Source organism: Pezoporus flaviventris, unplaced genomic scaffold (assembly GCF_033815535.1).
Source record: "Pezoporus flaviventris isolate CSIRO_AGI_PZ_B2104156 unplaced genomic scaffold, CSIRO_AGI_Pfla_v1 ptg000029l, whole genome shotgun sequence".
NCBI classification, from domain to species: Eukaryota; Metazoa; Chordata; class Aves; order Psittaciformes; family Psittacidae; genus Pezoporus; species Pezoporus flaviventris.
Window position 1 is genome coordinate 8150387 of NW_026892577.1, and position 27390 is coordinate 8177776.

Consider the following 27390-nt stretch of genomic DNA (forward strand, 5'->3'; position numbering starts at 1 on the left):
TTGCTTTTCTTATCTTGTAAGAAGCATGGTGCTTTGACTATGATGTGAGTAGTGACTGTTCAGTCAACCCTAGCTTGTTTTCTTTTACGGTATCTGTGCAAAGTAATCGGCAATACATAGGACAACGATGAAGCAGATAATGATGTCCTAAGCACTGAAAGTTGGTCTTACAGTTAACAATTTGACTAGCGGCTAGATTAATCTGTCAACTCCCTCCCCTGTCTCCAGCTCTCTGTATGCTCTTGCATAAACCTGTGGCAGTTCTGCACAGTTTCATGACATCTAAACCACTACTGCTATTGTCACATATAGCAAAACTCATGTCCTGGAACACTTCGTATGTGCAAAATAGCTGGCTATTACAATGCAACATCTAAGGCTTCTGGAGATCTGAAAAGGTCAGGTATCTACCTGGTAGATACATAAAAAAACAGTAGGAATAGCCTAGGGCAGTAGTTAGCAGATTAAAGCCAAAGTCAGCAGTGCTGGCAAGTCTGTTCAGGCACTTAAATTTTATTGATTGAATGAGGAATTAGGTGCTTCAGTGCCTCAAGAGCTTGTCCCTCAATTCCCTTTCTAAGAAATGGAGATAAGAGCACTTGCAGACTTCAGAGGAGTGGCCTGACAGAAAATGTGTTAAGGCAGTGATGTGCTTGGATGCGACAGTGATGAGGTCAGCTGAGTTCCTTATGCAGGTAGAAGGAAATACGTGAGACTGGAGTGGATCTTGATTAACAACTTGCCTTAGAGGCACAATGCAAAGTCAATGACAAGACTCTTATTAACTTCAGGGAGCTTGGATCAAGCTCATTGATTTGTGCTTATTTCTGCTCCAGTTGCTGTAGTCCAAATTAATGCTGTGCTGTGATATTTTCAAATACCAACATAAACAAAATCCACTCAAGAAGGAAGTCATAAAAACAGGAAAATCATAATGCTTGAATCATTGTACTGAATCAATAAATGTTAACCATAGGAACATTGTCCCAGAAATCAGTCTGGTAAGAAACAAGAACCAACTGATAAACATCACAGTAAATTTTTGGCTTCAGAAGCTAGATAGGCTACTTAGTGACAGTAGATGATCTATATGTTGACGTTTTGATTATTGATATTTTCTGTGTAGTTTCTATCATGCAATCTTCAGTTTAGGAGCCACATCAGTGATATGCTTGATGTATCTGGAAGTGTTAAATGGAAATAAGAGTGATTAATAATGCATGTTTTCTTCACAAGATTTCAAAAATAAATCAGAGATGCAAAAGGAGACTATACCTTTATGCTACAATCGAAACATTGCCCTGTTTTACATTCAAGATAGTGTGATGATGTAACAGGTTTATGAAGAAGCCCAAACTTCCAAATCACAGGCCAAATTGTTACCAAGGGTTTTTATATGCTGCCAAGGGTTTTTCTAGAGATAGATAAAACCTCTGGCAGTTACCCAATAATGAAGGACATTTCCTGTGTAGATTGCATGTGTATTTACACCTTCGCACACAAATAGCTCTTTAGTATCTGGTGTCTATCAATACTTATGGCTCCCTGTACTTCATAGGTAATGAGTTAAGTTGTGTCTAACTCTGCCTGCCTAAATGAAAGAGAACAAAATGGAGTGCCTGATTTTTGAAGCGCCCAAACCCAAATAGGAATTTGCTCTGAGAAATGCCAGGTGGGGATCCTTTAATTTCAAGCTTGCCTAGGAACATCTTGGTGTTTGCCATTTGCAAAGCAACGGCAGCACCAATACTTGAAGCAAACAAACAAAAAAAACCAACCCAAAGTTAATGATTCAAGGCTTTAATACCTTCCCAGGCAAATATTCTTCAGAGCTCTTCATGTTTGTCATTCATAGTGCCTCATTCCCATTCCTTAAGGGTATTAGTCTGTTGCTTGCTGAAATACTGGAATGATCTCTTTTTACTGCTCAAACCTATATATCTTCTCATGCAGAGACACATGAGAGGAGTACCTCATTATTCTCTCTGATTCGTCAGCAATGCAGACCAATTAATACCATAGTTAATGGGGAGAACTAGCTACTACAACTGCAAACTGTATATCTTCTGCCACTCCTAAACTAACAAAGCTAGAAAGCAACTTTACTATGTGGGGATTATTTTGGTATGCTACCAAATCTGTAATTCACAGCACCACAGAAACTGGAGATGGAAAGAACCCAGCATGTTATCAAATGATTTCTCCTGCCAAAGCAAAATGGCTTGTTGCAGACAGCCAGGTTATAACGTTCCAGGCAATAAAACTGTCACATTTCTTTAAATTCTGTCAGAGTCTAACAAACCTCACCATTAGTGATCATTCTGTGTGTGTATCTCTGTCCTCTTCCTGTGTCTCTCTTTTCCTTAACACCTAACTTTTTGTCTGCCCCTCCAATAGATTATTCATGAGGACACTAGCAGCCCACTGTAGCTGTCTGGTAATTCAGTAAGTTTGCACTCTGGTGAATTTCAGGTTTGATTTTTTGTATAACCTAAGTATAGCTTCATTAAGTCTGTTTAACTACTGGTAAAGATATTTTGCCTATTTGATCATATGTTATGTGCTTATATACATACCTGACATGTACTTGTTTTCCTTACTGAAAGATTGGCTATGCTTAGTTTTGGCATTACGTTCAAACACTTTGAAACAGATGTATTTAATAAGCTTACGTGCAGTTCCTAGCTGCTTATTTTTCCATCTGATGTCTCTTCACCGCTGTATTTTCATCTTTCCCTACCATATAGATTATGCTGCTGACCGATCCAGAAGTTGAGAGCAGCTTATTAATCAGTTCTGATGAAGGGGCTACCTATCAAAAATACCGCCTGAACTTCTACATCAACAGTCTGCTCTTCCACCCCAAGAAAGAAGATTGGATCTTAGCATACAGCCAAGATCAGAAGGTAAGAATCTTTGGCAGCATTTTGCTTTGTTTTACTTAGTAAGAACCTAGGGTTTTCCCTCTATATAACACCTGCAGAGCATTCAGGAAGGTCTTTGAGGTGATACCAGGGTAGTCTTTGGAAATACTGAACTGGTATTTCCAAGCAGGAAACATGGAGTAAGCCTCAGTATAAAGGGCAAAGTAAAGGACGTGGGCAACTATGGTGTTCTTGGGACCTAGCCCTATATGTGGGCCTGGCAGTCTGCGTTTATTCATCAGTCCTTTTGGCAATACCGAGTGACAGACAGTGGGCAGAGAATACAGCTAGGATCCTTCATGATAGGAATAACAACCTCTAATGAAGCTTTTTGTCCTTTTAACAATTCTCTTTCTCTAGCCTAGCACCAGCTCCAAGAACAGTATGAGACACTTCTTGTTCCTATCTGGTTGGCATATTTTCAAGTAGCCTTTGATTTCTAAGAGAAAAGTAGCAGTGAATCAATTTTCTTTGAAGTCCAGTTCCTTCAGTACGGGTAATCCATCAGCCAAATAAATACGCTGTGAGATTTGCCTTGATTTTTTTCTGACCAACTTGAGACAATAAAACAGGACTCCATTGTAAGAGACCACATTGTCAGAACTTTTTGAAAATCAGGAACATCAATACTCACAAATCAGTCATCTTCCAGTGAAGGACTTTATAGAGCTCAATCTGTTTATTTGAAGAAAAAGCAGATGGAAGGGGAGCTATGTTGTTGTGCTTAAATATCTCCACAGGGGAAGACAAAACATAGGAGAAACGATTTTGATCTAGTAAAAAAAAGCCCTTCTAACAAGAACTGATGGCTAGAAGTCAATGGTAGATAAACTCAGCTGTGAAGTAACTAGTCATTGGAGCAAACTGTTTTGAGAAATGGCAGATTTACTGGCATTTTGATATTTTGAGTAAAACTGGAAAAAAGACCAAAACAATTTGTTGACTTCCCAACAGGCGTAAAAGAGTGAAATATCTTGGCATCTAGTGTATAAGCCTTTATACAAAGGAGTTTGGTGGTCTCTTTTTGTTTTACATATGATGAATCTATGAGAATCTGAATCAATAATAAAAGTAACGGCTGCATTGCTCAGGTTATACGTTAATGTAAAAATCAACATTAATGTTTGAATTCCACGATGTTTTCTGTCTGTGTATATGAATTCATTTTACAAACATGAGCCTACTTTAGGCTTTTTTTTACTATTACTGTAAGCCTGAGAAAATAAAGGCAAAAGTAAAGCTAAATAAGTAGGCAAGGTCACAAAGTGATCTTACGGGAATTTTTGGAATAGAAGTTAAGCCCGTGCTTTAAACTCAAAAACAGTACCCTTCGAGGACTCTAGCTTTATAGCCTTCCCACCTATGAGAAATGCTCACCTAATTCTTTTTGTAGAGTCAATTGCATGTAATGTTTTTCATTCACCCCTCTCAGAGCATTTTGTGGTATTTTATAATACGCATTGTAAGCTGTTCAGAGGAAGGTGCAGATTAAATTTCTGGATGTTTAGTATGTAATTAGAAGAGGTCAAAATATTTCATTTCCCTTGTGGCTGTTGAACTCCCTGGGCTTATACGAAGCTGAACAGAATCTGGTCACTGCTGTCTTTTAGGACCCATTGGAATGAAAGTTGTTGCATATTAGGAAATTTACGACATGAAGATCAATTAAACTTTCAGTGGCAAATTTGCCAAATAAAAGTAGGATATAGTAGAAAATAAATTTCAGCTGTTGTGGTATTCAGTGCTCAGGAAATAATTTTGAATTAGAGTCCATACAGCTAATGCTCATCTAATTTATGGTAGATGGCTACCAGCACACATATTGTCACTATTCCATAGGAAACTCCCACTCTTCTATAGAATCCTAAAAAAACAGTTCATTACTGTGGTTGCAAGAGAAAAATCGTGTAACACAAGGTCTGTAGATCTGTAGCAATAAACTCTAAAATAGACTTTAAAAAGTACTCTGTATGGGTATGAGTCACAGGCCTGGCTTCTACTTTAAAGCCTAATGGGTACATTTTCTGACTTGAATAAGCTTTGGTCAAGAACCGTAGAGGGTAACTAGCAGGCAAAGAGTATTAATCAGCTTGGGCTAAATTAAATATAACTTGAACTAAGGGTCAAGTTCAGCCTGTGGCTAAGTGTAAATGACTCCCATTGGTTTCATGCTTGTATATCCAAAGGCAGAATTTTCTCAGAGTAATTAAGGGGTCCTGCAGGTATTTAGATAATTGCAATGGGACTTGTTGGGTATTTTGGAACAAATGACACTCGCATTTGCTATTTCGTGGTCTTGTACTTAAGGCCATAAGTAGGAAATTTATTTCTTGGATTCCAGGCACTGTGTACACGCTAAGAGTCACACAAGGAAGCAAGGGGAATGTATCTCCATGGCATGGAATTTACATTTTTATGTCACTGACTTTGATGACACTGATTGAAGAGGTTGTGAAGGTTTTGTTTGTGGGGGCCATAAGGAGTAAGTAGGACTTTGACCAGTTAGCATTGTTGCAGTAATTTAATTTTGCTGTTGACAGCCAGGAGGGAGGTGAGAATCAAACAGAAAATACATTCACATGCTTCTAGCAAGTCACATCATTGCTGTCATCCAATTGCATCTTGTCAATGCAGCAGGTGGGACCAGGAAAATCAGGTGGTGAATAGAGCAAGAGCTGGAGAGAAAGGAATCCCACTATGTTTGGACTGTTTGGTTCTCAGAAATTGTTAATCCAATTCAGGACTGATGAGGGCAAACCCAATAGTCAGTGTACGCCCTTCATTGGTTATTTGTTATGAGCAGGAAATGGGTCATATAGCATTATCCCTTAATCTCATCACAGCCCACTGAGTTTGTCAGTATAAGTACTACAGATCATCTTTTGTGTAGTTGAATACAGATTTACTCAATGGTAGGGAAATCTATGTTAACTGAAGTAATTTTATGTCCCAGTTTCTTGGGTGTTGGGTATGTGGGAATGTTGTAATGACTGGGGTTCAGCTGATGAGCAACAACTCATTAAGCTTCAGCAAATCCTTTCCTTTGTACACATATCTCCCCCCATGTCTCTGCCTTGGGCAGCAGACTTGAATTACCACTACTGACAGACCAGTCCCTTATTCAGTCATGACTTTTTCCTGCCAGTGTCAAGACAAAAAGAGCAGCAAACCATCTGCTGCCTGCACTAATTGCTTCATGATTGTACTCACTGTTCTGGCTTAAAGTACAGTTGATTCTTACCACATAATTGTAGCAGTGCTGCATGCTCCTCCATTTTCTGTGTAAGAGGAGTTACAAATCAGGAGGAAACTTCAGACACAGTATGGCATTGCTTGTGAAGCAAGAGCTTGTTGGAGGTCTTGTACATGTGAGCTCTTGTGGATTTAATCAGCATGCTTGTAGGATGAGGGGCTGTATTTTATGGGATTATTGCTTATGCATTACCATCTAATCTTCAAAAGTGGTTTGCTGTGTAATCAGAGGGTGGGATGTAAGAGCCCCTGCTTCATGTGGCTATATCTTCTGAATTCAGATGGGTCAGACACACAGAGGAATGGGTAGCAATCAGCCATGAATAACAGAGCTACTTGGAGAGATGAAATACAGATGAAATTGGGAAATACAAGTCTGATGGGCAAAATGCAGGTTTGTAATTGCCCAGCTCAGGAATAAATGTGCAGAGGCACTCAAGCAGTGAAAAGCAGAAACAGAGGCTGAAAAAACAGGTTTCAAATGGAGTTGTTGTTGTTGTTGTTGCTTCTGCTCTCTTATTTTAAATGAACTCTTAAAAAGTAAGCTACCCCAGACTAAAGGAGCTCTGTCAATGCAGCAATAATAAATGAAGAGGTTTACATTTCCTTTTTTTTTTTTACTTCCTTTTTTCTTTTATTTCCTTTCATTTTGGCCTTTCCCATATATCTTATTCCACCTGTCTACCTTTATTTACTGTGAATGTTATGGTGGAGATGAGTGAATTAGGGACCGATACTTGGCCGTATAGCTAAAGTTTAGCAAATCAGGATTTTGTTGCTTGTTGCATATTTTCTGTCATCAGGCCATGTCATGTTCAGTTTCTTACAGTAAAGGAGGTCCACTCCTCATGCATTCAAGTGGAAAAGAAAGGTGTTCTCACATAAGGGTTGATAGAGGAACCACTTGGAATAGAGATAATGATGCATATTGCCACAGGATGCCTGTGTGAGAGAGCAAGCCAGCTCCTAAAAGTACCTTCAGCCCCATCTGTCCATGTGTTTGGCCTAAAGATGTGTTTAACAAAAAAGTATCTGCCATAGAGATAGCCAGAATTTACTCTTCAAGATGTGATGGACTATTCTTAATGCACTTCATAATCCTAGAACCTCTCATTTCACTGCATTAGGATCTAACTTTGAGGGTCACCCTCTTTCGAAAAGGGTCAGAGCAAGACCTCCTGAAGTTCCTTTCAACCTAAATTATTCTGTTTCTATTGACACCCTCTCAGTTTCAGTGGTAACAGTCACAGAGTACAGAGAGCAGAGAAGGGGGAATAAAATCCAGGTTTATTTTATCAGAAATTGCATCATAGCTTTTTTTAAACAATTGCTGTTAACATGAGGTGACAGAATTTTAGGATGTTGTTTTTTTTCTTCCCACACTGCTTACGACATTTAGAGGACTATTCATGTGGGCTACTGTTAGCTGAGGGAGGCTAATCCCATCTAAAATTAATGGAGAGGGAAAAAGCTTCTCTAGTGATAAGCATTAGCCACTTTGAATCATCCTCTAGAAAAGATGATCTCTTTTGACAGACTACAGACACAACCAGGGAGCTAGTTTGCATGAAGCTAACATTAGCCTATGTGAATAACTCCCCCTTTCCCTACGGCATTATTCCTGCAACAGCCTGCACTATTTGTGTTAATATTTGCAGCACCACTAATCAACCAAGCCAGTTTTCCAGCAGACTTAATTCTCTTTGACACATATGGCTGAAGTTGAAAAATAATAAGGAATTTGCATGTTAAAAGTTGTTTGTCCCAGCCTTTGCAACGTTGCACTTTCTTCATGAATTTAGATAGCCTGTCTGGGTTACCAGCACTTGTGCTAGGGATGGGAAGGGCCTTCCACACAAAGGCCTTGTGAGCTCTTGTCCCTTTTCTTAAGAGTTTCCATGTGGCATGTTTCTAACAAGCAAACAGCCATGAACAGAAATATCCGTGTTTGTACATAGGGCTGTGCATGCCATTTGTGTGAAGACCTTAAGCACAGACACTTGATGGGCATCCTGATGACACATCTTGCACACAATTCTTCATGAATATGCCTTATTATCTCTAGGCATACTGATAAGCATTTGATGTCAACAAGCATGCTGAAAATGAACAAGGAAAGGACACCAGAACTATTCATCTGGCTGTTAACTAGTTTTCCTTCTTTCTTCTCAGACCATCAGTTCACCAACATTGTCTCAGTAAGAATAATGGTGTCAGATGGCTGTTGGCTTTTTTTTTTAATGGGCCATAAGCCTGCGTACAAACTGTGTCATGAAATATGCTTTCCTAGACTACCCGTCAGTCTTTTACAGACCTCACTAAGCATAATATGCTGGGGTAACAATTTAAAATAGAGAATCAAATTAAAGTGGGAGTAATCTCTAACATTCTTCCCTCCTTTAATAAGGAATAAAAAGTAAAAAGAAAAAATCAACTAGCAGAGTCCAGTGGCAGCCTGGCAGTCTAAAGAAGATAGATAGATTTCTGGGCAAGGAGTATGATCAGTGAACAGAAGGAAAGACTCTCGAGCAGTAATCGCTGTGCTCTTTACCACTGACTCACTCATCTTTAGGCAAATCAATATTTTCTTGCTTATCCATCTGTATAAATATCAGCCCTCTGTACCCCTAGAGAACTTGTTCTTTTGCTGCTTTGGAATCCTTGGATGAATTCTTACAGCTACAAGCAGGTTTGTCATTCCTCTGCAAGATTTTACTGTGCTCTACATAACTCTGGTTTTCCTACTTCCATGGGAAAAAATTACTTTTTTCCTTTCCATCAGAGTTGGATTCAGAAAAAAGCAATGTACTCTGTATCACTGGGTGTACCGCTGATCTCTGTGGTGTTAAGCAACTCCATTCATTTTCCTGTGGATGATTCACCTTTCCTTTCTCTGTCTGTCATTTGTTTTGGCTGTACTCTCCAACGTGTCTCCAGTTTCTTATTATACAAAGTGCTGTCAACACTAAATTCACTTGGAGGCATAGGTTATAATATAATGCAAAAGATAATAATAATTTACTTTTAAATTTAAAGCTATGCTTGTGTGAAATTTCTGACACTTTGCCTTCAATTCTGCTGTAGTAAGTCTTGTCTGTTCTGTCTCATTCTAATACAGTCACAGAATGGTTGGAGTTGGAAGGGACCGCTGCAGATCATCTAGTCCAAGCCCCCCCCCCCCCCCCTCCAAAGCAGATTGATCTAGAGCAGGTTATGTAGAATCATATCCAGGCACCACTTCTCTGGGCAACCTATTCCAGTTCTCAGTCACTCTCAAAATAAAGAAGTTTTCCTCATAATCACTTCCTGTGTTTCGGTTTGTGCCCATTGTCCCTTACCCTGTTGCTGGGCATCACTGAAGAGTCTGGCCCTATCCTCTTGTATGCATTAATGTGATTCCCTCTCAGTCTTTTCCAGACTAAACAGGCCTAGCTTTCTCAGCTTTTCCTCATAAGAGGAATGTTCCAGTCCTTTTCATAGTTCTATGAGCCACTTTTCAAACACAACTGCATCTGTTTAGTGCAATTATCTAAGCAGTTATTAACCTACCTCCTAAAGTTAAAACTCAACAGAAAACAAGCGCAGGATACCCTGTTACCTGTTACAGAGAGAGTATTTATTTAACAGAAAATAGAATTAGCCTTGAGGACAGCATACTAAGTGGAGTGGTAAATTCATCAGCCCTTGGACTTGTGGTTGGATGTCTTTCCAAATGATAAAATCTCTTTAAGCCATCAGTTGTTGGCCTGAATAATTCTCTTTACTGCTTGAGTTACTAGTAAAGGTTCTGCAGCATCTGTTAGGAAGAGAACAGACAGCTGATACTAGTGGTTCTTTCTGGCTTTATATATGCCAGGCAGATTCCTTTGAATATCTGCTGGTAAAAATGTGTTTCCAGTCACTTTTTTAATATGGGAGTTTAATGCACTGGAGACATCATGCTAATGCAGTTACTTGCAAGCTGCCACAAAACTAGAACACCAGCTGATGTGGCTCATATCTGAGAATGTGTGAGGAGTTATTGAGGGATAGGTAGGAAGAAAGCTTAAGGTCATCTCCAGGATGCTTTGATCTGATGAACATGCACAAAAGTAAATGCCGTGTTACAACCATTCTGAGCAAGTCTATGTGACAGTAGTGCGGAGTTCATCAGCAAAAGCAGACACAGAGCTGCAGACTTCACTGGTGTTTGAGTGTTTGAGCTCTCAGTGTTGAGAGCAGCGGGTATCTGAAAGCTTTATCACTCTGATGTGTTTCCAACAGCATTCAATGAACACTGATTATTGGATAACCTGATTGATGGCTTCTGTGTGGCTTGATTAATGCATTGCTGCAAATTATAATGTTCAGTCTATTCAGTGTCCTGTGAACTTCAGTGCTTCAAGGATATTTAAGCATGTAAACACTGGAAACATCATAGATCGGGGAAGTAAATGACTATCAGCCTTGTAGCTCATTTTTATATCCTGGATTATGAGTCTTATGCTTTGTTCTGTGAAGAAATTATCATGCATGGTTTCAAAGTCTTTGTTTATACAAAACATTCTGTTCTATTAAATTCAGTATTGGAAGAGAACAGCCTGGTACATGTCTCTTCTAGATGAAGAATAGTGTGATCCAGGGAATAGCAGCATACCTCCCAGCCTTTGACTGCTCAAAATAAAAATTGCCCTGCACAGTAATTTTTATTCAGTATAAATGAATAGAGATAAGAAGAACAACTTCATTTCAAATTTGGCCTCTTCAGAAAGAGTTGTCTTTACCCAGTTTGGCTTTGTTAAGTTTTAGTTAAAGCTAAACTGTGCTTTGGGAGTGTTGTGTTCTTTGGTGAAAATGAGATAAATTAAAAAAAGAAAAAAAAAAAAGATAAGATGAAGAAAAAGTGATCTCTCAAAATCTATATGTGGTTCATCAGTAAAAAAAATATAATCTGTGTCTTAGGTGCACTGCTGTTTTGGGAATTTTTGTCCCTTCAAATTCTATTTGAAGGCATGAGAGTGAAACCTGATGAATGTTAGTCATCTCATAGAAACACCAGGAAGTGTAAGAGGCAAGAAGTCAGCATATGTGAATAAACTATGAGGAGGATTAGGCCAGTAGGAACCTTCTCAGGGAATTGGAGGTGAACTTGAATCAAACCCTGTGCTTTCGAAGATGCTCTGAGCTTTTTTTCCTATAGCATGTGGGATTTTGTAGGTCAATACTGTAGTGCAGGCTGAATTGCTTTGGTCAGGTTTGTGTGCAAGAAGGATGAGTGGAGCTTTTATGGAAACTAGAGGAGAAAGGAAGTAAACTTTGGTGAATACCAAGGTTGGTAAATGCAGTTAACATATAAGCTTAGATTCACTGCCTTGTTCCATCAGAACTTGTTTAGGGCAAATAAGTAAAAGCAAAATTAGATTCAATGCCTTGTTCCATCAGAACTTGTTTAGGGCAAATAAGTAAAAGCAAAATAATGGGAGCTACTTCCTTACTCAAATTATCTCCTTCGTGTTGCTTCCAGCATGCAATTTAAATCACCTTTTCTTTAACCAGATTCTGAATTTCCATGTGCATAATGTTTTTTGCATAAGATGAAATCAGTGTTTAAAACTGAAGATCCTCATCAGCATAGGAAGCACATGGAGCTACCATGTGATTTAAGATCACGATGTGAAGAAGCATCAGAACCAAATATAACCTGTTCCCTGTCCCCCTGAGCTGCAAGGGGGGAGGAGGCAGAGAAATTGGGAGTCAAGTCAGGGAAGAAGGGAGGATTGGAAGGAAGGTGGTTTAAGATTTGGTTTTATTTCTCATTACCCTACTCTGATTTGATTGGTAATAAATTAAGCTAATTTCCCCAAGTTGAGTCTGTTTTTCCCATGATGGTAATTGATGAATGATCTCCCAGTCCTATATCAACCCACAAGGCTTTCATTGTATTTTCTCATCCCTGTCCACTTGAGGAGGGGAAAGACAAAGCAGATTTGGTAGGCAGCTGGCATCCAGTCAGGGTCAGCCAACCTCAGTAAACTTGCTTTCAAAGTCAGATGTTAAATAAGGAAATGTTTCATAGATGTAAATGATACATAGGTTACTTTATGTGTAAGTTTTTGGTATGGTGAGTTTGCTGAGTATACAGGTAGCAGAGTTACCCACTGGCTCTGGCGAGTACTGAGCTTGTTGAAACTGGGGAGTAATCATAGAATAGTCAGGGTTGGAAAGGACCTTAAGATCTTCTAGTTCCATCCCCCCTGCCATGGGCAGGGACACCTCACACTAAACCATGTCACCCAAGGCTTTGCCCAGCTTGGCCTTGAACACCGCCAGGGATGGAGCATTCACAGCTTCCTTGGGCAACCCATTCCAGTGCCTCACCACCCTCACAGGAAAGAACTTCTTCCTCATATCCAATCTAAACTTCCCCTGTTTAAGTTTTAACCTGTTACCCCTTGTCCTATCACTACAGTCCCTAATGAAGAGTCCCTCCCCAGCATCCCTGTAGGCCCCCTTCAGATACTGGAAGGCTGTAATGGGGATTTACTAGCACCATCTGGTTGCTGCCATGCTTTTTTTACCCATTACGTTCAACAGCCAAATAAACAACTCAACTGCCTCATAAGAACCAGATTTTTGGCTGGGAAAATCTCAGGGAAAATCCAGTGTTTGTAACAGAAACAAGTGGTGCATAGTACAGTTTTATTGAAGTGCTTGTCCAGGTGAAATACTTTATGAAACTGTTAAAGCTCATTTTGTTTGTCCTAAAGATGTGGGTTTACATCAGGAGATCTCAACTTCATAATTCAGTCAAACCTGGATAGACAAGCAGGGGTCTGTAGGTCATAATCTCATACCTTTGGTTATTACATGAGGATGAATCAAATTTATGTGATGCCTAGGGAACATTAGGCCCTCAAAGATCATATTTTAGCTGCTTGTTTTGGAGCTTTTAAAATGCATATAGACTAATATTAAAATACAAAGCAAAATAAGACTGCCAGTAAATTCAAAAGAGATGAGTCCTCAGTTAGTGTAGTTTGGTTTAGCTCCATAAAAGTGAGTGAAGGAGTGAAGGTCTGATGGTTTATAGCAATTGTGACTCCTACACAATCCCTCTGGGGGAGGTATTTTAAGGATGAGTCTGTATATTATACATTAATGTTTCTCCAGTTTTTCAGTGGAAATATGCAATGTTTCCCTGTAAAATGGTGAGAAGATGGTGGTTTTTACAGCTTTTATTAGAGTTATTGCTCACTAAGGTGTGTCCATTGGAAAAGCTATTGAAGGTGTTGATTACTTTCTGTATCCTTTTTTTGATAGCCCAGTACTATAACATATGTTGGACATATATATGCTTTATATATATATAAAATACAAGTTAACAAACTTCACTGATATTAATGCTGGCGTTCAAATGTGGTAGTATTTCAGAGACTTATAAAACAAGCCATTGATGAACAACACGAAGAATGTAATCAATGGTATCTAAATGTTCTCTGAGTCCTGTGTATTATTGAAAGCTGTGTTTGAAGCCAGTGTAATGTGGGAATCTTACACAGAACCATTGTTTTGTCTTCTCAGGCATTTCCAACAGTAGCCACCTTGTTCCAGTGGAAAGTATAAAACTCCTAGATTGCTATGCTGATTTGTGGATGAAGCACAAAACTGTTAGAAATAATATGGGAAAATCATCCAACTTCCACCATTTTGAATAGTGGAACCTTTTACTGAAGTATCCGTTGCAGGGAAAATTTGGCCTTACACTTATCTGCACTTATATTTGTACTCCTACCTCCTTGTATTTGTAATAGCTCTTGAGAGCCCCAGCAACCTTTATATTGGGTAAACATATGCTACAATAAATGATTTCTACTCTAAAGAGCTTAAAAATCTGAGTGAAGGTAATATGTGTAGGAGGTACAGTGCATGGGGTAAACTAGGGAAGAATAAAATAGATCTAGTCAAACAATGGAAGGGGACAGATCTTTTACAGTTATAAACCAGCACACAGTACATTATGATAAATGTTCATTCTATGCAATACAAGCCAGAAGGGCAAAGAAAGATATATGGCAAAATGTATTTAGACTGATTTGGAAAATAGAGGGGTTTGTGAAACTAAGATCTGTAGAGCTTTCTGCTTTGAGAGATTTTCCAAAGCTGAAGTGAAGAAAAAAAAGAGTTCTTTTTCCTAGTACATGCTTTCCCTTTTAGAAGTGGTGTTTCAGTCTAGATCAGTTGTAGTCAAATAAAATTCCAATTATTCTTAATGGAACATTTTGGAAAAGCATAACTTTTTCTCCCTACATTTTCTGGAGTTTTGGTTTGTTTTTTCTTTAATAGTGCAGCTGTCAAACAAAAACTGAAAAAGCCCATCAAATTTGACTAATTTCTGTTAAATATTTTACTTTCAATCAGAATTTATATTTACATCTTCTCCCTCTTCATCAAATGCTTTGTTTTTTTTTAACTACAGACATTTCTAAAATATTCTATTTTGCATCTGTATTTTGATTGGATTATAGGAAAATTATCCTTAAATTAAAACCAATGTTTTTTGTTTTTTAAAAAATGTCTATTTATTAAAGAATGTTTTGATTATCTCAAATTGAAAATGTTATCAATGAATATAGGCCAAAAAGCAAAAAGAAAAGAATCTAAAATTTGTGCTGGAAAGATCAGGAAATTAGAAGGGAAAGAGAACTGCATCCTGCAGTTTCTCAGATATCCCAAAGTATTTTAAGGTGAAGCTTACACTATCACTATTAAATAAATACAAGAGCAGCTCTTACATTTCTCACACAGGTTGGAAAACAAGTAAAAGAGATGGTGAGTAGGACATGTATATGGTTTGGGGTAGGTAAGGAAAGTTTTCAGGCGTCAGTTTTCCCTACTTCAGAAGGTAATATTGTCATGTTGTGAGAAAGCTCTTTCCGTAGCTGGAGGATTGTCTTGCAGTTCTAAGGGTTCACTTGACTCTCTGCTTAGCCTTAGAAGCTATTTGTAACAACTCAGAAGATATCTGGGACGGGCTTTCCTTTTCCCTTGCATTTCTGTGTCCCCACATAAAAGAGGTAGGTGGTATGTTTATACTTCACAGAATATTAGGATTTTTAAAAGCAAACCAAGCAAAACCAGACTGTTAATGATTTTTAAGTACTTGGGTATTGCATAGGAAAATAAATATACAAGAGAAGAGGAAGCAAGAAGGGGATAATTTCCTGATGAACAATGGTCAAATCTGATAGATCAGTACAAGATTTTACTTCATTGCAGTTTTGTCTCACTGAAAACAAATACCAGATCACTACTTGCCCCTCAGATGAAAACATACATTGAAATTGTAATAGGTTCCTTTTCTATTTGTGGTTGAAAAAAAGAAGTGTCGTAAAGAACATTATGTAACTTAACAATGAAAATTGTCATCAGATGGCAGTGCTTGCCAAAGAAAATAAAATGTCACCTCTGAAAGACTGCATGCATGAGTCTGTCTCAAGAAGTCCCAGGAGGGAAGGGGGCTTTTATAATAACAACAAAATATGATGCTAGGTTTAAAAAATACCCATACAAGCACTATAATTGCTAAATGGGGAAAAATAATCCCAGCTCTATCATAACTGGTACTTGAGAAAAGCCTAGCCTACAAATATTGCTTTATATCTGGTCCAACCAAATAAACTCAGTCTAAATTGAATAATACTTTTTCCTTTTTTGTCGGGGTTGACACATAAGGTGGGGAATTTCCCCTTTGCTAAAGGTACATTTATGCTTCTTGTGCTGCTGTGAGTCATTAAAGGCTGAGACTGGTGCTGAGATAATGGCAAAGGAGAAAAATCCTTCTAAAGCCTGGTTTTTAAACTGTCTCATCAGAGACAATGAAAGCTTTGGGTGTAGTTTCCCAGGGAGCTGATATCTCCCTTTAAGAACTGTTACCTTTTCTCATGCTGTCTCCAGCTCACTGGGCACTGGCTTCTAATTTGAGGCCAATCCTGACAGGAGAATTGCTATATCTGTTTCCTCCCTTTGAAACAAACTTAAAAAGTCTTGCATTTCTCCACTTTCTGCCTGAATCACGTCTCATTCAGGGCACACACTAAGAGAAATCAGGGCTGTCAGGGTTCTTTAAGCATCAAAGCTGCTGTTCTGCTGGCGGAGTTGTTGGATGCACCAGGTGAACAGCCCCTCTGAAAAGCTGTGGAGAAAGAACAGGGCAGAGGAAACTGTGGCATGGGGGCCCTTTCAGCCATCTGGATCTGTCGGCACGGAGAAGGATGCTACACAAGCACAGGGAAGATTTTTGCAGGCTGTAATTAATTCATCCTGGATACTGGTGCTATCAGTAGAGGGGATAACCTGTTAAAATTTGTGCTCAGGGGAACTAGAAATGGAATAGAGTGAGGGATACAAAACAGGAAAACCAGGATCTGCTGTGGTGAATTCAGCTATCTGGAAAGCTTACATCCTACACATCCCTGGCCTGGAAACACAGAAGCTTTTGCTGAGTTGTTTGGATTGCTTCCTATTCTTAATTAAAGAATGATAAAACTTAAATTACTGTATGTCAAAAACATATTACTTAGCATGGAAGAACCTACTTTCCCATGAAACGGAAAACATTGCCATTGGAGAGAGAGATTGACAATAGCTTATTGTTGTTATGTTTTTATTTTTGCAGCAATTGCAAAAGCAGGTCTAAAAAAATGGATTTTGAATGTGAAGGGGGAAAATACCTCCTGTAATGGTAAAGTTCTCAATTAGGTCACCTAAAAGCACTTTATAAAAGTCATTGTTAAGTGTTCCAAAAGATTTTCTTTAATTTTCAAAATGGAAAGTTTTTCCTTAGTTATAGTTAGTATCTCCTAAAGTTCCAAATAAAAATATGTTTAGAATCTTCTACTTAAGGTACAAGAATAGACTCATCACTGTAGTTTTAAAATTGAATGCGTTTCTACCCACAAAGCTAAACATTTTTTCCTTTTCTTACCCTCATTATCTTCTATTCCCTCTTCTTCTCTCTCTCTTTTATGATGGTGTTCAAGAGAAAGGGAGATGAGAAAGAGAGGTGAATTTTTTACCTTTCATATTTTAAAGTAGGTTTTAACATATGTCAGTCTGCCATTTACGCAAAAGCTGTTGTAATTGGTTTCTCCATGTCCTTCCAGGATTTTACAGCAGGGAAGCTGAGGCATATAGGGGTTTGTGTTAGGAGTGTAATGCAGAATAAGAAGTAAATCTCAATGTTTCTTACATCCCGGTCTCATATTTCTTACAAAACATTCAAGTCATCTTTTTGATCAACACAAAGCTTTTAAATCACCTTCTTTTCTTCTCAGTCATTCTCACAGACATTCTCTTCCCTGCCAGTCCACTGCCACTGCTGGTTCCAAAAATATTTGTCAAGGTTGGCCCATAAAGATTCAGATTGTTTGCATTTTATGCAAGACCCCTGAAGTGGTGTCATGAAAATGCTGATTGCACTTCAAAAAAGGGGCCCAACATCTTCTTTGCCAGAAAAGGGGACCGGCCAAATCTGTCAAGCAAGGGAGGGAGGGGAAATCAGATGAATCTGCAAAAAAAGTTTAGGGCTTACTGCTTCAGAGTGCTTCCATATGAGAAATTTGAAGTTAAATGAAGCAAAAGAAAGAACCCAAGTGATCCTTCCCTCTACTGTCCTTCTGAGAATTACCTGATGGCAGCATTTTCGGAGAGCAGCTGTTTTTAAGCGCTCTATAACAGTAACATTTGTACATCATTCCACAAAGACATGTCGAAGTATTTATAATACCTATAACATGCCTTTTTGCTGACCTTTCTCGGCCTGGTTTGGTATTTATTATGGAAAGATTTTCTGAAATGATTGATGTATTTGGATATTGTTTGTGTAACCAAACTAGGAGAAGGTGTCATGTTGTCTGCAGAAGGACAGGAGCAAAGGGAGAATAGCTGGTTTCCATGGTACACATAACTGGTGCTATTTAAACTTATTCAGACCTTCAAGAGAAGTTTGGACGTGTTAGAGCATCTTTTTCGTACCAGATCAAATAAGCTCTCTAGGGATAGCTTCTGGTAACTAGAAAGAAAAAACCTTCTAGCATAGCATCAAGGACGGCAACTGTGTTTATCTGTTGTCAGAGCTATGCTAGTATATTAAAATGCTGCATTATACTTTACACTTGGTGTCCAACACAAGTTTAAAAAAGTAAAAGGTGGCCTTCCCACACCCCATGATGTCGTTACATGGGAGTACTGTGAATATCTAGATGATAAGTTTTCTGTCATGGCAGGTTGTTGGGAGTACAGCGATCTCTCAGGTAATACTAGTCGTGTCCCATGTCACACAGCTCGGTATTGCCTCTGCCAATAAAAAGCAGCGTGGACACTTTTCAGCTCCCCCAGGTATGTCCCTTTGAGACTGGAGGGCATAAAAGTCCAACTCACTATCTCAGAAGTGATACAGGCTTCTTTGGATTAATTTCTCTATTATCTTTCAGGTTTGCTATGATTCATGACTGTTTGCTTTTGTTTCCAGTTATTCAGTTCAGTGGAGTTTGGCAGAAGATGGCTGCTTCTTCACGAGCAAGTTGCACCAAACAGATTCTACTGGTAAGAGCAAAAATGTCTTCCTCATTTCCTAGGCACAGCTTCCTTATACATGCAGAGATGTTGAAATGGGGGCTTGAAGGCAGTGTTGCTGAATGCAGTCTGCACTGCTGGTTTGTTGAGGTTAATTTAGAACTGGTATGAAAGTGGCATTATTTCTCCTGTAATGTACAGCACTTGAAAATGAGTCTTTGATCTAAGGATGATGCACAACTGAAAAATACTGAATAATAGTCTTGCCATGTGTAAGAGTGAGACGTCTTCCAATGGCCAGTGTTATGCTTTTAACCGCTGTTAGACCTACTTCAGTCCCTGAAAGTGAGCAAGTTAATGAACATTGAACTAGGCACTGCACTACAGTTCTTCATTATGAGCTTAAATCACTCTGCAGTATTGCTTCTAAGCAGCAATGCAAGATTTTCCAGTCAGATTTCAAGCTGTATGAATCAGCCATGTGTAAGTTCTTGCTGAATCTTTGAATGTCAGTCATGGCAACAGCAAAATTGTTTGCAAATTTGATGCCAGAGTTACCTTAAAGAAATATCATAGCTCTTTGTCATTGTTGCAAGCTTAACTCTTTCTGCATTAATTTCTGCTGTATAGTTTATATCTAAATTCACTTAGGGACATATTCTACATGAATATGACAGAATCTGAGCATCTCACAATTTTTAATATGGGGACATCAGTAATGGATGATTTGACTGCAGATGCAAACCCTTGTAGAGGTCATAACCACTGTACAATAACTCTGAATGTAGGTACAAACTTTATTCTGCAGTTCTTTACTACTAGGATGTTTCTTTGTATTTTGAGTCTTGCCTCCTTCAGTTTCAATCATCACAGACTTACCCAGCAATTCAGGTGTACTGAGCCTCTTCTCATGATCCTGATTGCAGGCAGATCTCTTTGCATTTGCTTTCCATAGCAGTGATTTGCATACCCAGTGTAAAGCTCTGTAACTATGCTTGCAGTAAAATACATATCTGAAACACCTCCATGCTGTCACTCAATAGCAATTAGTGTAACTTTGACTAATGTGGAAAAGAAAGCTGAGGAAGGAAAGAAACATTGGACTGCAAATATGGTTGTCATATTCTAAATAAACAATAAGTTTAATTTTTTATATTTCAGTTTACTCCTCTTTTAGCTTACACTGGTGTAAATCTGTGACACTTCTCATGAACTCTTTATTGAGGCAGCAGTCTACCTGTGAGCAGAAGTTGGTACTTGTCCTATGAATCTGTCCTTTAAAAGAGACTCCCATGGTAGCTTCTAAACTGTAAGTTTGTGCCAAACCCACAGGTTTTGAATACATAAATATTCAGGAGTGGTTCTGTCAAATATTTTCTTTTAATTTACGAAAGAAATAAGAGGTCTAGATCAAATTTACTTCTGAAGTTGAATTTGTATTTGGTCTGCAAAGGATATACCAGAGATTTTGTTTACTGCCTCTGCTTTTAAATCCTTTTCTCAGAACCTGTGTTAGCTGAAGCTTTTGCAAACTAAATTTCATTTTTAATTTAAAGCTTTTTTTTGTGTGAGTGTCTGCATAGACAGGCATGTATATATATCTATTACTCCCTATTCTTTCCCGAAGGACTCCTATCAGGACTTCAAAATGTCAGATGTAAACACACAACCCCACAAAACACTTGTTGGGTTTTTTTTTCTGGGCTAATAAGAATAGAAAGTCCTAGAAATCTAGGGACCCAGTCTTTGAGCCACCCAACAAATTGTACTCACTAAAGAGGGTCAGAGCGCTGGAAAGAATGCCCTTATTCCTAGTGTCCTATCTCCTGCACGGCACTCCAAGCCTTTGAAATTTTCCCATCATTACTTACAGTTGTGAATTGAGCTGATAGGTGCCTGCAATAAGAATAATGATGAAAATGATAATTTTCCCTTTCCACAGAGTTCAAACTTTGAAGGCCTCTTAGAACCTAAAAAATAAGTGAACTCAGGCTTGGAGCTTCAGAGGCAAAGAGTAAGATGAAACAATGTTCCAACCACCCATTTAATTCCCTACAGCCATTGACAAAACATGAAACTGCAAGTCTGTATTTTCACCTTGAACAAAATGCCCCTTGAATAACACACCTCAGTATAAGCTAGACTGTGCTTCTGTTGTCAAAAGTAAAAATTATACAACTTGTGGAGACAGCTGTGCCTCATTCTGGCTTATTTGTTATGATCATCATCACCTTGGAAAATAAATACTGCTAGCTGCAGTGATACGGACATTGTCCTCAAAGCCATCCATAGTAGAAAACAGAGCTGTGCATGTGTAATTGAGAATAATATGTGTAATATACCACAGATAGCAACACTGGGCTTTTCTATGCGTTTCCATTTCTGTGCAGTCAATTAAGTACCTGAACACAAAACAAGCCCTGAAGTGCTGAATCAGAAGGGCAGCCCTTTGCACGCAGAGCCTGGCCACTGCTGGCTCCCCATGCAAGTAAAACAATAAAGACTGGAACATAAGAGGGTGCAGATGTGTTGTTGAAATCCAGACTTCTACAGCAACATCTGTCTGGTCAGTGCTGATGTTTAAGTTAGGTAGACCTGCTCAGTGTCCTGTGGTTGGTTTGTTGTTGCTTTTGTTTGTTTGTTGTTTAATTGGCTTGGAAATATGCAGATTCTAATCAACCTGAAAAGTGAGAAGACTGACTTTACTTCTAAAGATCAGAAATGAATAGAGAAGGAAAATGTCCCAAAGTCACAACTTTCCAAAGAAGGCAGAGTGTGGGCATCCTCTCTTCCTGTTCCTGGTGCTTTCTTGAAATCAAATTGGCTTGAAGGGATAAACCAGGACAAAGCTGTTATTTTCTGGAGAATGAGGCCTAGATGCTGATATCTAAGAAAAGCTGAAGAGTTGCTTTAATACAGAATGCTTCAGGACTATCTAAAGCAGGACTTTTCTAAGATCAAGAAGACACAAAGCAAAACCTTTGGCATCTGTCCTCCTGGAGGATGCATTTACTTAATGATGCTTCTTTTGACAAGGAAGGAACATCTGGAAGACTCTAAAGACTTTTAAATGGATTTGAATGACTGATGAAAGCAAAGATGCATTTTCCCAATTGGTCACTGGTATTTTAATTGGCATTTTTACTCTGTCATGTGGTCTTGTAAATAGTTTGTGGGTCACTCTTCAGTTTGCAAATAAATACCACTGAACTTGCCAGTTTTAGTCTTGAGAAGGCTCTGCCTGGAAATGCTGTCTGAGAAGCTGTAGTGTTTTTACAGCTGCATTTCTTGCATCTGTTTCCAAGATAATTGTCTTCTTTATTCATTTATTTTTGGCTGCTTTGTGAAACACTCTTTTCTGCTACCACCCCAGGGAAATTTAAACCCCTGAAGAACAACATTAAAGCAATCTGCTGATGCTTACTGCATAACTCAGAAAATATTCTGTGTAGCAGTAACACAGCTCCTTATAGTTCATATGTATTTTGCACTCTTTTATCTCTGTTTCATTAAGGGGAGTCATTAGTATGAAAATAGAGTATTTATTTATTGAGTGCTTCCCTGTTCCTTCCTTTTCATTCTTCCACCTCATTCATTCTTCTTGAGCTCTAAGTGATGTCCTGACATCCACACTTGTGATGAAAATGATAGTAATGTTGCTTTGTGGAGGAAGATATCAGATGGGTAATGAGCAGATCAACCTTTTAAATAAGTGACTACAGTTTTCTTATCTAAAAAACCCAACAAAACAACCCAAACTAAAGCAAAACCAAAACAAAACAAAAGGAGGGAGGGAAAAAGGATCCATAATTCTCTGTCTCATTAAAAGGTTGTAAGGACACGTGTGCTTGTCAGGTTTTAGTGATGGGCTACTGTATACACTTGAGACTTCTAATTGTTAAGTTCAGGTACTCTACCAGACCTTTTTTGCATAAACTAGGTATGTGTAAGTGTTATACCGAGGAAAGCATAAGCCACTCAAAGAATCAGTTTTATGTTATGTATCTGATGGAAACATAAAAGAATTCACACTGCACACAGCCCAAGGCACTGCAGTTCTGCACTGTATCAACAGTTTTCATGGGTTTTATTATTTCTTTGGTAGGTTCTGGAGATTTTGCTGTTTAATGTACTGTGACAGGAAAATGTGTGAAAATCATCAAGGTACTTGGTAATTTTGGAACTGTGCTCTATGAAAATATCCTAATTACTTCGAAGGACCATTCCAAGCAGTAATAGTTCAGCAGGGCAGGATGGAAGCAGCAAGTTAACATGGGTTATGCTGATAGCGCAATGTCTACTAATGCAGTTGGCATTAGGGGAAGAGAATGCAGTAGATGTTAGTTAGAAGAGTTGGATAAATGCTTTATCTAAATAATTGTGAGTTTATTTTTGTGATACTTGGTGATTCTTCACATACATTACGGTGGTATTTGCTTGCAAGGATGCTGGTTTGTAGCAAATACGAATGTGAACACGGTGAATCAGTCATATTGGGAATTACTTTACTTTTTCTTGCTTTTTTAAAGGGGTCCAGCTGTCTAGTCAAAGTTCAGTAGTGATCCCCTTCTGACTTGCAAATCCAAACATTCGTGACCAGTAGTTCCAAAAGACCATTCAAAGTGCATACAGTTCAGTGTGGTCAAAGTACGTATGCAGAAAATGCTCATTAAAATGTAGATTTTTATTCTGGTCCTCAGATTATGTCATGCCTTGAAACACAAATGATTTTCTGGCAGTCAGCAAGTCAACGTGTCACAATTAGAGCATGTCCAAAAGAAAATAAAAATAAGGTTAAAAAGGTTATTAAAATGTCTACAAAATATTATGGGGGAGGGAGGGTGTTAGTGAAAATGAGACGTTTTCTGAAAAGATTCTCAGCTAATTCTAATCATAACCTAGCCTTGAAAAACTTGGGGGGGGAATAAAGCTGAATGATAAAAATGTCTTAAAAACTAGCATAGTTTTAAAGAAAAGCCCAGCCAGTAAATATTATCACCAAGCTATAATCATTAACTGGATCAGTGCTATTTATTTTCTTATTGTTGTTACTTATTTGGGTGTTGCACCCAGATGAGTGAGTGGGAGAAATACAAAAGAAATACCACTCCATACTTTGAGAAGATCAGAGAGCTGTAAATATCAGAGCACTGGAGCACCTCTCCAATGAAGGCAGACTGAAAGAGTTGGAATTGCTCAGCCTGGAGGAGAAAAGGCTTCAGGGAGACTTTAGAGCAGCTTCCACTACCTACGGGGGACCTACAAGAGAAAGAGAAAGACTCCACTGGTGCAGAGACTGTAGTCATAGGACAAGGGTAATATTTTTAAACTTAAAGTGGGTAGGTTGATGTTAGATATAAGGAAGAAGTTCTTACTGTGAAGGGTTGGTGAGATACTTGCCCAGACAAGTACCCCATGCTTGAAAGTGTTCAAAGTTAAGACGGATAGGGCTTCAAACAACCAGATGTAGTGAAAGATGTCCCAGCCCATGGCAGGGGGTTGGACTAGATTATCTTTAGAGGTCCATTCCAACCAAAACCATTTTATGATTTTAAGATAACTGTCTTGATTAGACAAAATGTACAGTTCAGGGCTTTCATGTGCAACATAACGTATTGCATTGATTAGAAGTAAAAACATATCATAGCACATCTCGTTTCCGATAGGGTCATGTGTCCATGATGTTAATGATTTCCTGAAGGAATTACAGGAGATATGTCAGTTTGGTAAGGCATGTTGCTAAGTATCCACTCTGACTTTTGTGTTGGCTTTTTTTTCTGAGTACAAGGAGAAGAAAAGGGATGCAGACATTTTAAAAAAGCAGACAACCAACTTTTCCCCTCAAACAATACAAATACACACACACAATGAAAGGGAGAAAAAGGTAAACTGGTAAGCAGCTGGAAGGACAGATGAATAGGTATTTGTGTTACTTTTATGGGCAAAGAAAGTTAATCTTCAGAATAGAGTTATAGAGTATACAGCTTTTCTTTTCCAGAGAATACTAGAGAGCATGTTTTAAAACCCCGACTGTGTTCATTGAGCAGGTGAAAGAGCTGAAAATCAAGTGAAAAGAAGTGTCAAAGCCCTGTTAGAAAGATCTGGGCGAACCATCTCAGTGTTCTTGTCAGATCTTGGCTTGGTGAGATTTGCATGCCCACCCAGGTGGGCTGGGACAATTTATTTGGCATTGTATCTGGGCTGTTTACAAATGATGCTGCATATTGCTGGAGACCTTTTAATCACTGTAGGGCCAGTGCTGGAGGCTGACGAGGAAGATGCCAATCAAAGAGCATTGTGACAGCCTGTCCAGAAAATCATCCACTTGATCTAATACACAATGCATACCTGATGCTTTGAAGTGTACTAGAAATTTAATTAAAATATATGTATTACATAGCTTCAGTAGGATGAAGATGGGCACATCACAAGGGGACTCAGGACAGTTTTCAGGAGATCTGAATTAAGCAGCTGACTGATAGGGAATAGCAAAAGTAGTGAATTTTGCTTGTTTTCTATATTAATTTTTTTTCTGAATTGAAGACCACATTTGCTTCCGGTTTGGCTCTGGGAGAAAATCAGACTGAAGGTCTGAGCCTCTATAACACAGGCTGCTATTGTCTTGCTAATATATTTAGGCAGCTTCATGGCTGCCAGCTTAAAGATACAAATGAACTGCAGCAAACAACGCTGCCAGGGGCCAGAGTGAAGAGCAAATCTACAACTGTGCCTTTCCTTGGCCCTTACAATGCTGCTACTGCTAACATTTCTGATGGTGAGTAACACATAGTAGAGCACTTTGCCACCAGTCAGTGCCTTTGACATTGACTGTTTTTGTATCAGAAAGGTCAGTGTTACATCTTACCCAGCCAGGGTGCAAGGAAGCATACTCTCAGTTGCCAGTGTTCACTAAATATCCCACTGGCTTTTCAATGGATTTAGTGAAAACCTCTGCTTACAGTTCTCAGCTAGACTCTGATGTTGCTCTACCTGTTTGGTACAAACAAAGCCTGAAATCTCTCAGATTTATCTTGAGAATTAAGATTTTATGCCTGTCTGGCTTCCAGAGATACAAACTTGCCAGCCCCGTGTGTATCAGCAAGGACAGGAAAAACACTTGAAGCGTCCTCTTTCCGTTGCTATTAAAAACCCATTTAGAATCTTTGGATTTGTGATCAGTTTTAGTTCTTAAGAAATTGAGATCCAAAATACACGTTTATTCCCTGGACAAGGCTGAGAAAATTGCCCAAAGTCACACAGCAGAGGCTGATAGCCCTCTGGTAATAACCAGATCCTCTGGTCCTAGTAGTCCCTTGAGAGAACATGTCACTCATAATCAAATCAAGATTTGTCACAGCAAAATATAACTCCTCAGTCCTAAATCCTTAGCTTGGCAGGGTTCCACCATGCATGAGAATAAACCTCCTCAACCTTGTTAGATTATCATGGGGATAGAATAGTAACTTGAATGTTCTCCTGGAGGTCATAACTGAATAGAATCTTGACCATTTACATGGCTCTCCCCCCTTCTCCCCTTAGAGTCTTATCCTCCAGTAACATGTTATAGAAACACTGCAAAGATCTGATAAAACCTGTCTTTCCCTGTACTTATTCTGGCACAGGGAAACTGGTGATGATTCCAGTACAGTGTTACCCAAGCTTGCTGCTTGTAAACAACAGAGCTGACTTTAGGCTATTTAGATTTGTGTTGTTTATAAATGCCATGCCAGTACCCTGTGCTGCATAGAATGACTGGCTGGAGTCTGTGCTGGCTTGGGACTCTGCACTGTATTACTCTGAATAGGACAAAAATGCCTCTTACCTCCCTGTATCCTCAAGCCTTAATGCAGTGGGTGCTCTAGTTTTGCATATCCACAGATTTTGTTCATTTTCTGAAAGGTTTAGATAGACAGGAAAACCAAGATTGACTGAAATGAGCTTTGCAGTGCAAAACAAATTTTCGTAACAAAAGTATTAGATCCTTGAGGTAATTGCAGAGACAATGTTGGCATTGAAATAAAAATAAAGGTGTGACAATTTTTTTGTTTATACGTTGCATGTGTATAGAATTTGGCAAATGCTTCAATCCTGTTTATGTTGACTAAATTGTGTCCCTACCCATGGCAGGGGGATTTGAACTAGGTGATCTTTAAGGTCCCTTACAAACCAAAACATTCTATGATTCACTTGAATAAGCCTTTCTGTACTGAGAGGCCCCAGTCTGATGGATGCATAAGTTGGTGTGTTTTGGTTTTCCCTATTCGCTAGATTTATCTTAAAAAAAATCATCCAGAGATACTTCATAAATAAGTACAGACTCCCATGAGCTTCAATGTCAATCTCATCCACTTCCCCCCATTTAAGATCTGCAGAAGTAGGCAAGCATCTGGATACCATGTTAAAAATCTTGATTTGAGGGCTAGTCCATAGCACAAGCTGCAGTGCTATGCAGTATGTCTGGAACATGGAACATGTCAGTCTTCAGAAGGCATTGGACTAAGCAGCTGATTTCTCCATGTGCACCTATAAAGGTCAGCCCTTGAGGCAGTTGCATGGTATAGTTACCTCTGGATTTCTCTGTATCTATGTCAGGAAGTTTTCACTGCTGTTTTCTGTTGTATAAAGCAGCATACTGTGTTACCAGAGTTGACTTGGCATTCTT

General features: G+C 38.8%; 1 protein-coding gene across 4 annotated transcripts in view; it reads left to right on the forward strand.

Moving 5' to 3' along the window:
- SORCS1 (sortilin related VPS10 domain containing receptor 1) overlaps positions 1-27390 on the forward strand; it is a 294481-nt gene that overhangs the window by 171963 nt on the left and 95128 nt on the right. For all 4 annotated transcript variants that reach the window (XM_061458807.1, XM_061458811.1, XM_061458809.1 and 1 more), the window contains exons 4-5: positions 2748-2906; positions 18685-18758. In XM_061458807.1, coding sequence (XP_061314791.1) covers positions 2748-2906; positions 18685-18758 — 233 coding nt within the window. The remainder of the gene's footprint in view (positions 1-2747; positions 2907-18684; positions 18759-27390) is intronic.